General features: G+C 46.2%; 1 protein-coding gene across 5 annotated transcripts in view; it reads left to right on the top strand.

Annotated features, from left to right (window-relative positions):
• The window catches only part of TSPAN5 (tetraspanin 5), a 177131-nt gene extending 163558 nt beyond the window's left edge, over window positions 1-13573 (top strand). For 2 of the 5 annotated variants that reach the window (XM_059066916.2, XM_067035536.1), the window contains 6 exons: window positions 1429-1575; window positions 5619-5789; window positions 8260-8385; window positions 10379-10426; window positions 10523-10639; window positions 13299-13573. In XM_059066916.2, the coding sequence (XP_058922899.1) occupies window positions 1429-1575; window positions 5619-5789; window positions 8260-8385; window positions 10379-10426; window positions 10523-10639; window positions 13299-13364 (675 nt within the window). In that variant the 3' untranslated portion in view covers window positions 13365-13573. Of the gene's footprint in view, window positions 1-243; window positions 263-1428; window positions 1576-5618; window positions 5790-8259; window positions 8386-10378; window positions 10427-10522; window positions 10640-13298 lie in introns of those variants that run through there. The other 3 variants (XM_067035539.1, XM_067035538.1, XM_067035537.1) reach the window with 3 other exon arrangements.
• Window positions 13574-15727: the final 2154 nt, after the last annotated feature.

Here is a 15727-nt window from a genome sequence, read left to right as displayed (position 1 = left end):
GGTATCACACTTAAGAGAGAAGAAATTTCAGTAAAGAAGTGGCATTGTTTGTGGAGCAATGAAATTACTCTGGGTTCTTTTGGCAGGAGAACAGACGGGTTGCAAGCCAGGGAGTAACCTTTGATTTATAAGTCATTTAAATGAGGGTCAGGAAACACCCTCATAACTCAGTGTGGCACAGCCATCAGCACAAACCACCCAGGTGGGCTTTGGGGATCTGGGCCTGACAGGTTCTCCCAGGGAGCTCAAGGGTGGACCTGAGGTGAGTTTTTCCCTGGAAAACTTTTAGGGGCTTGTGGCTGGGACTGGCTGCCCTATTAGCTTTAAGATTTCAGCTCTACCCTGTTTCCTGAGAAGTGCCAGTGGTTTGAAGGTGGCCCTTGTCTGGCATCTGCACGCCCTGGGGATGTAAGGATGACACCTCTTGGGTGTTGAGAGGTGTCTTTCTTACACATCTGTTTTTCACTGAGACCACTTATATTGGGAGACATAGAAAGCAAAGTAACACCCACGTCTTCTCCATACAGGGTCTGGTGTCGGTTTCTAGGGGTCATGTCTTTGCTTTATGTAGTTTTACCAAAAAATATGATCCCATCTAGACCTTGGAAAGTAGTTTTTCTTTTCTTTTGTTTTATCTACATACATACCTACCTACCTATCTTCCTTTCTTCCTTTCTTTCTTTTCTTTCTTCCTTCCTTCCTCTTTCTTTCTCTTTCTTTCTTTCTTTTTCTTCCTTCCTTCCTCTTTCTTTCTCTTTCTTTCTTTCTTTTTCTTTCTTTCTCTTTTTCTTTCTTTCTTTCTTTCTTTCTTTCTTTCTTTCTTTCTTTCTTTCTTTCTTTCTCTTCCTTCCTTCTTTCCTTCCTCTTTCTTTCTCTTTCTTTTCTTTTTCTTTCTTTCCTTCCTTCCTTCCTCTTTTTCTTTTCCTTTTCTTTCTTTTTCTTCCTTCCTCTTTCTTTCTTTCTTTCTTTCTTTCTTTCTTTCTTTCTTTCTTTCTTTTTCTTTCTTTCTTTCTTTCTTTCTTTCTCTTCTTTCCTTCCTTCTTTCCTTCCTCTTTCTCTTTCTTTCCTTCTTTCTTTCTTTCTTTCTTTCTTTCTTTCTTTCTTTCTTTCTTTCTTTCTTTCTTTCTTTCTTTCTTTCTTTCTTTCTTTCTTTCTTTCTTTCTTTCTTTCTTTCTTTCTTTCTTTTCCTTTCTCTCCCTCTCCCTCTCCCTCTCCCTCTCCCTCTCTCCTCACCCCACCTCCCCTCCCCTCCCCTCCCCTCCCCTCCCCTCTCCTTCTTGCAGTGTTTCTTGATGTGATGGGACAGTCAAGATACCTCTCAAGTTTTTCTTGGGGTGGGGTGGGGAAAGACAGTGGCAGTCATCTTTTCATGATAGAAAACTGACCCCGCCTCCTGGCACCCTGTTGTGTGTTCTTTTCCGCTTCCAGGGAGTTCTGTCCAACATCTCTTCCATCACCGATCTTGGCGGCTTTGACCCAGTTTGGCTCTTCCTCGTGGTAGGAGGAGTGATGTTCATTCTGGGATTTGCTGGGTGCATTGGAGCTCTACGGGAAAACACTTTCCTTCTCAAGTTTGTAAGTACCGCACTCTGCTCTCAGGTTGAGAGCCAAACTCTCATCCCACATCAAAAGGACACCCTGTCTACCAGCAAGAGTGAGCCGTACCAAAGGCACTGGCAAGGATGTGGCCTGGGTAATGCTTTCTTTTAGGAGGGCTCTCTAGATACCCACTCTCCATCCTCCTCTGCCCCTGCCTCCTTAATAATACCAGCACCAGCCTCTCCCCATGCCATCAGGGAGGTTTTGTACATGGATATCATGAGTTTGCATTCCAATCCCTAAAATCGCTTTAGGACTAAGGTAGGTCTCTCTAGGAACCTAGTTTTCTGCTTTTGAATGATTTTTTTGCCCCCTCTTTTAAGCACATAGTCAAGAGAAAGCTGTCTAGGTAGTTGGTTTAGAGAAACCAGACCTAAGCACAGTGTCTGTGACACGTCCAGATTAAATCTGTTAAGCAGTAGGTTCTGGTGAACAAAGAGAAACAGGAAATGCGTATCTCCCGTGTTCTCTGCCAGCGCAAAGGCCTCCTTTGTGTGACCAGCATCATTTTTAGATCCCTTGCGGGGCATTCGGTGCGATCATTGTTAGCATGAATATTTTTGGAGGAGGAGTTTAACCAGGGGGTAGATAAGCATTAAAAGTCGAGAATGAAAAGTAAAAGCCTTTTTCCTTTGGAGGTTCCTTCCTCAGGAGATCAAAATGGCGTGTGTTTACTTGTGTGTGTTTTGAAAGCAGTTTGGTGGGTGTAGCCAGTGGTCAGCTGCAGCTGCGTGTACCCGTCTGCCTCGAGCTTGGCACTCTGGTGAGCCTCTGTCTCACAGCCCAGTGTACGGCATCCGCTTCCCTCCCCAGGAACAGAAAAAGGATTTTTCAAAACCCCACCGTCCTGGGGTGAGGGAAGATGCTGGGACTTCGGAAGAACAGCCTTGGCGTTACATCCCCTGTTCCTAGGGTCATTCTCTACCTCGGCTGACACATCATCACCTAACGGCATTGGCGTTTTCGTTTAAGACGAGAGCATTGACCAGAACTAGTCCTAGCGGCCGTGCCCTATGTGATTCCCCTCCCCCGCACTTCTGCCACCTCTCCTCTGGCATCTTTTCTTGAATTGCCCTAAGAAGAGCAGCCTCGCTGCCCCCTCGCTGCCCCCCTGGGCTGGCTCATTTTGCATTGGGGCGGCTCTGCCTCAGACAAGGTGCTGGAGGCTCTTCTGAAAGTTCATATGACTCATGCTAACAGGGGAAAACCCAGGGATGCTCGGTCCTGTGTACAGTTTAATGAGCAGTTCGCCCTCTGTTCTCTGTACACAGGTCTGTGTTGGGAATAGTTTTCCAAGACTCCGTTCGTCACGCACGCACGCACGCACCCAGTTCCTTCATTCCTCACCTAGTCTTGACCTCTGGCGCCCTCAGGAGAGCTTTGTCCCTGATTGTGACCTACCAACTTGCCAGTCTTCTTGGTGTGAGATACTTCTAAATGCTTGAGCTCAGCTCACTCTCAGCTTTTCTGTAGCCTCACTGGGCCACGGATATACTTACTACTGGCCACTATTTTATCGGTGTTAGTCCCCTTGCTCCCCTTGAACGTGACTTACTTGCATACAGTTTAGTTTATGAAGGGTCGCCTGTTGAATATAGTCGATGATTTTCGTAGCTGAAGATACCAGAGTTAACGGAACAGGCAGAAATACGTACATCTCTCTAGGTTGGCATCTCAATTTATAAAGTCCCACACGGGAAATGAAGGGAACTGCGTTCTTTCTTGGCTTTTGGAAGTCTTGGAGAATATTTTAAATGCCCTCTCTCTCCATTTAGTACAGACAGTCAGAACTGGCCTAGAATGTGCTTTGAACAGGAGCTATGAAAGAAGTAGGACGTAAATGTCACCATGGCTCCAGACAGCTTCAAACATCGGATGTCATGAGGCTGAGAGCACTGCTGAGGGCAAAATCCAGGAGCTGAGAAAATGGAGCTTCCTGACTGCCTGAGGCCCTTGGATGAAGCCTGTGAGTCAGTCTCTGCACCTTTAGAAATGGGGGAAGTTAGCTCAGAGGACCCGAAGGATGCTGATTTCTGCCAAATATTGGATACGAATTTAATTTGGACTCCGTTTCTGATGCATATATTATGTAACATTATAAGAAAACTTACCAGGGTGACTGGGCCTCACCTTGATAGAGGTGAGAACAAAAATCTACTTAGAACCTTTGCATGACCTCTGTTTTGCTCTTTTGTGTGTGCGCGCCTGTGAACTAGCTGTGATTCTCTCATTTCTATAGTGTGGTAACTGTCATATTTACACGTGTAGAGTAGTACCTGATAAAGGAGGGAGTCGTTTTCTGCGGTGGGGTCAGGCATTGTGTGAAAGTGATAGGATTTTTTTCTCTTTCCTTTTTTCTAGATTGAGGAAAGCTCACTTTGAAATGATGGGTACTACGGGTGATGGTTAAGAACTGTTTAGATTCTAGTTCTAAAGTGAACTCATCAAGGGCAGATGACCCAGGAGCTCCATGGAACCTGAGGGGCTGAGCCGGAACATCTAGAATTGGGACCTAGACCTTGGGGTCCTAGACATTGGCAGGCCCTTCTTTCTTCCTTCCTCCCCTGCCCTCATGCCTATCCTTCCAGAATGGCACTTGGCACCCTGGATAAACACTGCCAGATACACTGACATCTAATGTGGAAAGACCTGACCCCACGGTCCTTTCCTACCCTCACAGAAGACTGGGCTCTTTGGAGGCACAGCTGTGGTCCTCCTTACCCTTGCCTCTGCAGAGCCCACCTAGGCCCGAGCCTGATCTCTTGTGGGCCATTCAGTAGGCGTTTGCTGAGTGAACAAACCTGTTTTGTCTCTTATTTTCGTAAGTAGCTGTAGCTTCCTTTGCACCCGTCGCCCATATATTTTCCTCTTGGTAGGCTGCTTGCTGTCTGCTGGCTGAACGTAGGCACAGCAGACCGTAGCCCGTCTCCCTCCCCAGCCTGGCTGGCAAGGGTGGCAGGAGCCGTCGGGAGCTGGGCTCAGCAGGTGGCCCCAGTGCCACCCTTTCTGCTGCTTTCCCACAGCAGTTTGCCTGCCGTTTACCCTCTGGTCCTTCACAGCCTCATTTCTCGTAAAGGGCTTGAGCAAAATAGTTTGCAAGGGGTTAGAACACGGGCGTGGGAGGAAGTGGAAAGAACCCTGGGCGTGAACGGGACGTTGATATGACTAAGATGAGACACTTCTGGGTCTTCTAGGTGAAAGGGAAATTCCTCCAGATTTATGGGCAATTATCTTGTAACCCATGGTCTCCAGCCCTCCTTTTAAATCCCTGTTGTCTGCATCAACCGGAAGTCTTCCTCTGGCTGTGTGTTGATGTTATTTAAAGTATTCTGAGCCTGGTGCTTCACAAAGGAAAGCTGGCACCGCTTGCTGTCCCAAGAAAGCCCTCAAGCCAGTGGTTTCATTTTGTTTTCATCATGGGAAATGATTTTCATGTCGCAGCTGCCCCCTCCTGCCCACCCAGTTCCTCTTTGACCTCTTCACCTCAAATGAACCCATCTCCTGTTTTACCCCGTGTAGCAGGTGCAAAGGGGAATTACCACAGGATCTGAATCCGGAAAAGGACTATATTGCATACAGAATCAAGGCCACAGTAACAAATGACAGGCGATCTTAAAATCTGGGCTAATTTCTCTTTCAACGTGACAAAAGCTTACTAGAGGTGGGAGCAGGTCGTTGGTCAAGCGTCTGACGAATGCATTAATCAGGAGAAACTCATTAGGCCTTAATGCGGGTCTAGTGAGGAATTCCTATTATCCGTGTCTGCTTATGGGCTTTGTTGGTTAATTACCAAATGGAACACCGGAGCCCCTAAAATGTGATTAGGAAGTGCTTTTAAAAAAATCCTTTCTTGGAGTATAATATTCTATTAATGAATCTTAAGAAACTGAAGGTTATCTGCTTTGGACATGAGTAACAACCCCAATGGTATTATAAACCTTTTTAGAAGGAAGCATTTGACTATATAGGATCAAAATTGCCCTTATAACTGTCCTCTGTGTATGTGTCTTTTGTTTTAGTTTTCTGTATTCCTGGGAATTATTTTCTTCCTGGAGCTCACTGCCGGGGTTCTGGCATTTGTTTTCAAAGACTGGATCAAAGACCAGCTGTATTTCTTTATAAACAACAACATCAGAGCGTACAGGGATGATATTGATTTGCAAAACCTCATAGACTTCACCCAGGAATATGTAAGTTTAAATTTGGATTATTTTCAAGTTGAAAGCCTTCTCGGAAGGATGACCCCAATGAAAGGTCCTCCTGGCTTCTGCCTCTGCCAGCTGGAACCTACCTCTGACTTTTCTGCATGGGTTTTTGTCTGTTTGCTTGTGTATTTATTATTTGCTGACTTGTCCCAGGGCATACACGATATGTACCCTAATGGGAAGCGTCTTATTTTCACTTAACCTCAATTTCTACTAAGAACAAGGAAGAAAACTCTTAGGCAAAAAGGTTAGAGTCAGAGGTGCCCTTTCCTATCCACATTTGAAGACTATTGTTTTGCTAGAGGTTCAACCCTGTTCTTTGGTGTTAGACGGGGGTCCTGTTCTTGGCCCCCTTTTTGATCATTCTCCACACTTCATAGCTCATAATATTATACTTAGTCAGTAGAATGTTTATCCACAAAGTCCCTAGAATTGCACCTATCCAGATATTATTATAGCACCTGCAGCTAAAACTGAAAGTCAAGCCTCGGTGGCTTCTCACAAGTGAAGAACCTGTGGAATAGAGCCACGCCCCTCAGGTTTCTCAACATTACGACGTGACAGCCTCTGCGATGCACACCAAGTAGCGGATGCCCTGTTCCACTCACAACGCAGAATGGCATCAACAGGGGTTCGGAAGACACAGCTAGTGCCAGAATCTGATTAGCCAAGCGACCTTGGGCTAATAGGACCTTGAGCGATTTCCCCAAGAGTAAACTGGGAGAAATAGGAGCAGCTACTTAACTCGTGGGGATATCAGGACACTCGCCTAAGGTGTACATGGTTTTACATCGGGCTTCAGGTGTTATTGTCCTACAAACTGACAGGCCTCTATTTGCGTGCACTGAGAAGCTGGATAAGGTGAGCAGACCTGGAGAGCTGTGTCCGTGATGTTCACGTACACGGCAGAGCTGGAGGGCAGGCAGAAACTCAGCGGAGCGGCGGCTGTCTCTTGGTTGGACAGTTTTCCAGAGTGAGCTGGGGTCCCTTTGATAAAGGGAGGAGAGGGCTGCCTCGGCGCTCGCCGGGAGGGAGGCCCCCTGCCCTCCTTAGGTGCTCGGAAGTGAGCTGAGTTGTGTTGCCTTTGTCCTGGAGCCTGCTGTCCCTCACCTGTCCCTCAGGTGTGAAATTAAGCCCCGTTTCATCTCCTCAGCAGGCTTCGCTGTTTTGTTGGGTCATAATGGACGCAGGCTCACACCTTGCCAGGTATTATTGCTGACTAGTTTGCGTGACAAATCTGATGGGGCATCGTAGGCAGACCGGAGCTGCACAGCCCAAGCCCTCGGAGGACTCGATGATTTGGAAGGACATGCGGATACGTGTTCTCTTGAGACGCTGTCTGCTTTATATGGAGATTCTGTTATTTCATGTGATTTCACTTTTCTCTCGTGGCCTTTAATACTTTGAAGTAGCTATTGGTCTTGAAACCCTTAAAATGGTCAAGGCTTGATGTTTATTTAACTTGGAGAAGCAGGGCTAGTCCAGCATGGGAAGTGTCGAAGCGGGGCTTACGATGGGGCCGCCCTTGACTCAGGCCTCGTTTGAGACCCACTGAATTTAACAGCTTGCTTGATTATATTTTAATTAGATTGAATTTCTTTTAGGTTGTAAAGGTAAATACATGCTCTTGTTTATAAAAATTTAGAGTAGAAACAGATATAGAATGAAAAGTAAGCCCCTAAGACTTGGGGGGAGGAAATGAGTATGTTCCCTGTCTTGCTTGTGGTGATGGTTTTACGATGTACAAGTGTGTCAAAACTTACAAAATTGTACACTTTAAATATGTGCAGTTTATTGGATGTCAGTTACACCTCAATAAAATGGATTTTTTAAAAAACCGTTCTGGGCTTCCCTGGTGGCGCAATGGTTGAGAGTCCGCCTGCCAATGCAGGGGACGCGGGTTCGTGCCCCGGTCCGGGAAGATCCCAGGTGCCGCGGAGCGGCTGGGCCCGTGAGCCAAGGCTGCTGAGCCTGTGAGTCCGGAGCCTGTGCTCCGCAACGGGAGAGGCTGCAACAGTGAGAGGCCTGCGTACCACCAAAAAAAAAAAAAAAAAAAAACCGTTCAGCTGTAGAGATGGAAATTTTAAAAAGAGTAAGCTTCTAGATCTCCTCCCCACAACCCCAGCTGCCTCCTTCAGACGCTACCACCGTCTTCTGTCTTGCTTACCTCCAGCTGGGCCCTGCTGTACCACTCCTGCTCTGCCCGCCTTCCACCCAACACCACGGTCTCATCAACTGTTTCCTGAGTCTCACGCCAACACATCCTCACACACCTTCAGCCTCACCTTGGAAGCTTTTACAGGGGCCGTTTAGGTTCAGTTGGTTTAAAAATAAATTCTGAGATAGAAGCGTTAGAGCTGGCAGAAGCTGGGCGTGGGTCGTCCTGGCGGGTGCACGTGTAGGCGCCTGGTCGCCTCCAAGTCGAGATGTTCTAATTCTCTCCTGTTTGCTCTAGTGGCAGTGCTGTGGGGCTTTTGGAGCTGATGATTGGAACCTAAATATTTACTTCAATTGCACAGATTCCAATGCAAGTCGAGAGCGATGTGGAGTGCCCTTCTCCTGCTGTACTAAAGACCCCGCGGTGAGTGGCTGCCGGCAACCCGCTGGCCGGCTCCGCGCAGCACGCCCAGAGCGTGCGTGGTGGTTTCTGGAAACCTCTTCTTACCCTCTTATTCCTAACTGTAGCTCCTCTAGGGGGGTTAGTGCTCACATCTTCCCAGTAGGAGGAACCGTCCCTGACATTAATGTAGCGGTATGTGCTGGTTCCTGTTCTAAGCCTTTTTGTGTGTTGGCTTAAGTTTGGAGCGTCCCTACTGGCAGATACCACCATTATCTTCCCTTTTCAGGTGAAATCAAGGCCCGTGGCGTTTAAGTAACTTTCCCAGGCTCACACTGCTGGCAGGCGATGGAGCTGAGCTTAGACTCAGGCCTGTACTGCCTGGGATTCCTTCTTTGCGAGAAGGATGGGCTTGTATGGAAGCTCTCTGCATAGCTTGGGGTTAGCAACCCTTTTCTTGCTGACTTAGCTCCGAAGGAATACTAGGAATAGCAGAAGAGTTTGAGACAAGATAGGACGAGACCACTTGCAGGAGGACTGCAGCTGCCCAGACTCTGGGCCAGAATGACTACAGTCATTCTTTTTAAAAAAAAAAAAAAAAAAACCCATAAAACCTGTTCACAAGCCACCCTCTTTACCACCTGTTTGATTGTATTTTGAGTCAAATCATGTGCCTGGTATATAGAACAGCTTAAAATGCAGCACCCCTGCTGTAAGTTAAAAGCCAGAATTGAGGGTTAGAACAATCAATGTGAGAGGGAAGGTGCCCTCGGCCCTTCCACCCTCTTCAGTCTCTCTCTGGCTGGTCAGTCACCAGGTGTCCTCTCCCAGACCCGCCCTTCCCCACAAGGAGCAGAGCCGAGTAGGCGCTGATGAGTTCATGGCCGATTTTCCCCTGCAAGGTAGGGGGGGTGCAGGGCTCTTTAAAAGGGGGTGTGGTTCGTCTGTAAGGATACTGAATCATTATGCTGGACCCCTGAAGCTAATATAATATTGCAAATCTACTACACTTCGATTTCAAAAATGAAAAAAAAAAAAAAGAAGAGGGGACAGTGGTCTGAGGTAGCAAAGCACAGCTTCTCGTAGGCTGCCTGTCAGAGGTGGTCTGGAGGAGACAGAGTCGGTGAGGACTGTACTGCCCTGCTCTGAGCCCTCGGAGGCAACACCAGCCTTTTAGCTCACTTCTCCTTTCCTCTGAGGAGACTGGGAGGCAAGAGAGCGCCCAGCACAGAGCCCAGGGCGCCCACCCAGGCAGTAGATGCAAGCCCTGCTCTCTCCGTCTCCAGCCCTGCCCTGAGTTACCGTTCCATCAGAAGAATTCTGAAGATTCTCAGGTGTTGTGCCCCCCTCTCATTTGACAGATCCTCTGGGTAGAGATATCTCATTCCATAATTGCTAAGCTAATAAAATCCACCCCATACCCTCCAGAGGGGAAACATAAACAGACCTAAAGCAGCGGAACCCACGTTTCTCATCAGGCCTATAAGGTTTCAGGGCATCTGTCCATGTGCTGTGTGGTCAGGGTATCGTTTTTAATTATCAAAATAATTCATTCTCATTGCAAAATCATTTAAATCACATGTAAGTATGTAGATTCAAAGTAGAATTCCCCCCCAAAAGATCATAAATGAAGATAGTCATTATGAAAGTAATTATAAGAAACCTTTAACTGTGGTTTTTATCTGTCTCCAGTTTCCTAAACCCGTAAGTTTCTTGAGATTATCAACTTTGAATCTAGAGCCTTCCACATAATGGAATTACTAGTCTTTCTGATATTTCCTGAGTCTCAGTTTTCCTCATTCGGAAAGGAAGGGATAGTTAATAGCTACTTCTGAGGATTGTTATAATCATTCCGTGGAATTATGTGTAAAGGTGTTTAACATGGTGCCTGGGACGTCTGTGAGCCCAAATAAACATTTTATGACCAGCACTTAACAGGGGTCTTCTGCTGACTCCTAGGTGGGCTATTCTCTCTGACAAGAGTGAATTTCACTCTTCTGTTCCTTTTCTCCACCAGGAAGATGTCATCAACACTCAGTGTGGCTATGATGCCAGGCAAAAACCAGTAAGTGGAAACTCATCTTGTCGCTTAGCACGAAGGGTGTTGGAGGAGCTTATGAACTTGCTTAGTGATGCTGTGCTCTCCTCTTCCCTTCTGAAGGAAGTCGATCAGCAGATTGTAATCTACACGAAAGGCTGTGTGCCCCAGTTTGAGAAGTGGTTGCAGGACAACTTAACCATCGTGGCTGGTATTTTCATAGGCATTGCATTGCTACAGGTAAGATGGATGTCTCAGGGAAGTGATGCCCTGGGAGAGCGCTCACCAGGACAGGAGCTTTGCTTATTCACCATCATTTCACAGTGTTTAAGACACATTGGAGGGCTGGGGAACAGACCTCAACTATATTTGGTTTGTATTTTATTAAAGCTCTGATTTTAGATGCTACTGTCCTGAAAGACTTTAGGAAACCTTTTTTTTTTTTCCCCTTTTCAAGAAAAGAGAGGGCTTCCCTGGTGGCGCAGTGGTTGAGAGTCCGCCTGCCAAGGCAGGGGACATGGGTTCGTGCCCCGGTCTGGGAAGATCCCACGTGCCGCGGAGCAGCTGGGCCCGTGAGCCATGGCCACTGAGCCTGCGCGTCCGGAGCCTGTGCTCCCCAACGGGAGAGGCCACGACAGTGAGAGGCCCGCGTACAGCAAAAAAAAAAAAAAAAAAAAGAAAAGAGAAATTGATTGGGTCAGTATTTGCCTGCTGGCATTCCAACATTGCCATGGGCTCAGTAATGCGGCATTGTGACAGCTGGTCAGACAGGAATGGTCAGATGTAGAGCCTTGCCCAGTGGCAAGGCTAAGGCTTTTTTGGAGTTTCACAGATACGCTCTGCTCCTTTCTCTCTCTGGGCCACCTTGCCAACATGCTAGTGAGGGAAGGGAGCACCTACTTTTCCTCCTGGGAGGTCCCAAGAGCTAGGCTTTGCATCTTACGGTGATGTGATACCTTTAACTTAGAGGGTCACAGATTGAGGCGCCGTGGTTGAAAGAAGTTAAAGAAGACCTAAATAAATGGAAAGCCATTCGCATTCACGGATTGGAAGACTTAATATTGTTAAGGTGACAGTACTCCCGAAATTGATCTACAGATTCAGTGCAACCCCTACCAAAATTACAACTGCCTTTTTTGCAAAAATGGACAAGCTGATCCTACAATTCATATGGAAATTCAAGGGACCCAGAATAGCAAAACAAACTTTAAAAGGCAGAAAGTTGGAGAATCCACACTTCCCAATTCAAAACTCACTACAAAGCTACCGTGATCAAGATAGAGTGTACTGGCATAAGGTTGGACCTACAGATTAGTGGAATGGAATTGAAAGTTCAAAAAAGCCTCTATATCTATGGTCGGCTGATCTTTTGACCAGGAAACCAAGACCATTCGATGGAGAAAGAATAGTCTTTTCAACAAACGGTGCTGGACCAACTGGATATCTATATGCAAAAGATTGTATTTGGATCCCTAACTCACATCACATATAAAAATGAACTCAAAATTCCCTGGCGGTCCAGTGATGAGGACTCTGCGCTTCCACCGCAGGAGGCCTGTGTCCTCCACGCAGGAGTCCCTGGTGCGGGGTGGCTAAGATCCTGCTAGCTGCATGGTTTGGCCAAAAAATAAAAATAAAAATTAACTCAAAACAGATCAAAGACCTAAATGTAAAAGGTAAAGCTATAAAAATTTTAGAAGAAAGTATAGGTGTAAGTCTTTGTGACCTTAAATTAGGCAGTGTTTTCTTAGCTATGATACCAAAAGCACAAGCAACCAAAGGAAGGGTGGATAAATTGGGCTTCTTCAAAATGACAAACTCCTGTGCTGAAAATGATACTATCAAGAAAGTGAAAAGACAACCCACAAAATGGGAGAAAATATTTGCACATCAGTACATCTGTTAAGGATCCTGTATATAGAACATATGAAGAACAACTCAACAATAAAAGAAGACAAGCCCAATTTAAAGGTGGGCAAAGGATTTGAATAGACATTTCTCCAAAGAAAATACACATTAGCTATTTGTGATGACATCGTTAATTGTGAGGGAAATTCAAATCAAAACCACAATGACATACACCTTCAAACGTATCAAGGTGGCTATAATAAAAAAGACAAACCAATAACAAGAGCTGGTTAGGATGTGGAGAAATTGGAACCCTCGTGCATTGCTGAAGGGAATGAAAATGATGCAGGCTCTTTGGAAAACAATTTGTCAGTTCATGAGAAAATTAAACAGAGTTACCATATGACCCAGCAGTTCTACTCCTAGGTATGTGCCCAAAAGTACTGAAAACATGTTCACCCAAAAAGTTGTACACACATGTTCAGAGCAGCATTATTTGCAATAGCCAAAAAGTGCAAACCATCTAAGTGTCCATCACCTGATGAACGGATAAACAAAATGTGGTATATCCATATAATGGAATATTATTCAGCCACCAAAAAGACTGAAGTTCTGTTGCAACATGGATGAACCTTGAAACCATTTTGCTACATGAAAGCAGAACAACACAAAAGGCCATATAGTATATGGTTCTATTTATAGTAAATGTCCAGCATAGGCCAATCCATAGCGATAGAATGTGGCCCAGTGGTTGCCAGGCCTGTTGGGGTGGGGGTGGGGTCTGGATGACCGCTCATGGGTACGGAGTTTCTTTTGGGGGTGACGAAGATGTTCTGGATTTAGAAAGCGGTGATAGTTGCACATCCTCACGAATATATCGAAAATCTCTATAAATTATACACTTTGAAAGGATGAATTTTGTGGGATGTGAATTCTATCTCAATTGTTAAAAAATCAAAGATTTTTAAGAAATGGAATTCAGTAGCCACCGAAAAGCCTAATCTAAAGTTAAAAGTTCTACTCTTTGACTGTCTTTTCCTTCCTTGCTCAGATTTTTGGGATCTGCCTGGCCCAGAACCTGGTGAGTGATATTGAAGCTGTCAGGGCTAGCTGGTAGAGTGCCTGCAACAGCTGCCTCCAGACACTGGACAGACCCCGCCTTCCTGACCCTCCAGTGCTCCCAGCTGATACCCATGCTGCACGGACCCTAATCACAGAGGCATCCTGCGATCCCACCTGATGGAGCTGCCATCAGAACTTAGTTTTTGGGGGGTAGAACTGGGAAATGCTGCTCACTGACAGAATTAAAAATTAACCAGTATGAAAGCCGTTGCGCCGTGAATGTCTGTTGTAGCCCTGAATTTCTGGGTGGTTGGATACTCACCAAATGAGAAAAAAAGGGAGGGTGGGGGACCCAGATGTACTGAATTTGTGGAAAAGGCTTGTTCTCTGCTTCGGTAATCGGAGGGCTGCCTTCTGTGCCATGGCCTGAGGAAGTGCGTCTTTTCTAAAACTCAACCCCTTACCTGGGAGGGCTGCGGTTCCTCGGCATCCCTTCACTGTACATTTCAAGGAACTGCTACAACCATGGTCCCAAGAAGAAGACAGCTCGCCTTTGGGTTCAGATTTTGTGACCGCATTCAACAAGGAACTTGGGTGGGCACGTCTGGTCTCTCCTGGAGTTTCTCCTCATAAGAGAAGTTGTATATTCCTTGTGTGCTGAGCAGGGGCTTTGGAACACTTCGTGATGCTGAATTTTAGCAGGACAGATCTCTTTTCTAAGTAGGCCTGAGCTTTATTTATCAATGAAATCCAAGGAGAAAAGGAGGTTAATGAAGAGCTAGTAAATACTGCAGCCTACCACGTTAGTCATTGAATTCTTTGGAAACGCTGGAATACTATGGTTTTCGTTTGTTGTGGGTGTTGTTTTGGTTTTTTCTTCTTCCAAAAGTGAAAGCTTTGATAGTTTCTTAAATTTTAAAGATTTTTTTTTTTTTTTTACTGAGCTTGAATATTAATTTTTTATATAATCTCCCTGCATGACCTGTGAATCAATCCACCAACTGCTTTTCCTGCCGTCTTTTCTACAAACCTTTAAAAACGTTGTTCGGTCAGCATTTATTTCGTGGGTTCACAGCCTTAAGAGATGTGGCCTCCCCGTCTGCGAAGGGACCATCTGGGCCATCGCAAACGCTTCTGTGGACTCAACACTCTCTGAACCGGTTGATGATCGTGGCCTCTTCTGCAGCCTCCCCGTCTTTCTCTTTGAAGGGAATTCAGCCCAGTTCTGAAATGATGTGGACACAATCAAAGCTTCTGATGGTTTCTTTCTTCTGGTTTTCGTTCGTTTTTATTAAAACAAACAAAAACAAAACCAAACAAACCCAGAGTGCATGGCCAGAGCTCCTCCTTTTCTTAGTACAGACTCGCCATCAGGATGGTGACAAAGCGCAAACACTTTGGAGGGGAGAGCGTTGATGGGGCAAGTGTTCTGTGACACGGGGTGGGAAACTCTTCCGGGTAACTGCCACCTGCCCCCATTCCAGGCGGGAGGGACGAGTTGCGCCCCCAGATTTTAATCATCCAGGTCCACCAGGATGTCGCCCCCCTGGGGAGTAGATGTTGGTCTGTGGAACCCTGGGAAGACCACAGGCGCATTTTTACGGTGATGACACACTTACCAACACAGAACTGGGCAGCCAGCCAGCGTAGTTGGTGGAAACTTAGCAAGGTTTTCCATTTCAGCCCCATGTTGCATCGCTGTGGCTGATGAATGTGTTGGTCTACTCAGAGAAAGGACAAAAATTCTTTGAAAATCTAGTCTCCAGAGTTAAGGTGTGTATGACTCTGCATGTGTGTGTTTCTGTGTCTGTGTGTAGTTAAGAGATGTTCGTTCCATGTTCTGGCTGTAAGATCATTTTGTTTCATCTCTGCCCCCCCCACTGTCGTCATTCATTCCAACATGGAGAAGACTTGAGCTCTCCAGTTGGCGCCCTTGTCTTGTTTGTTGCCTCATTCTCCAGTGAACTCCACCTGACCCGTTGATTCAGAATCAGGCGAGCTTCCCACCCTTTGGCACATCCAGTGAAAGGCCAAACAGCAAGTCCAAGTGAGTTCTAAATTTTAATTAATCACCCTTTATTTTTTACACTTGAGAGTGGTTGTAATAAAGGTGGTGGTCATTAATAAACTTGGTCCTACCTTACGTGGAGTTATGTCTGTCCTCATTCTCTCTTGCAGTTGTGAACTCCTGCAGTCCGGTGGTGATCAGACTTAAGTGTGCACTGGGATCACCTGGAAAGCCTGTGAAAGCGCAGGTTGCCGGGTTCGCCCATCCCCAGAACTTCTAATTTAGTAGGTCTTGGGGGGAAGTTTGAGAATGTGCGTTTCCGACCCGTTTCCAGGTGATGCAGTTGCTCCTGGTCCGGGAAGGACACTTGGAAAGGCACTGTTCCGATCAGGTTCTCTCGGAGCGGAAAA

The sequence above is a fragment of the Kogia breviceps genome, chromosome 6 (genome assembly GCF_026419965.1).
Source record: "Kogia breviceps isolate mKogBre1 chromosome 6, mKogBre1 haplotype 1, whole genome shotgun sequence".
NCBI classification, from domain to species: domain Eukaryota; kingdom Metazoa; phylum Chordata; class Mammalia; order Artiodactyla; family Physeteridae; genus Kogia; species Kogia breviceps.
Note: the sequence above shows the minus strand (reverse complement) of the source record. Positions and strands in the feature narration are given on the sequence as shown.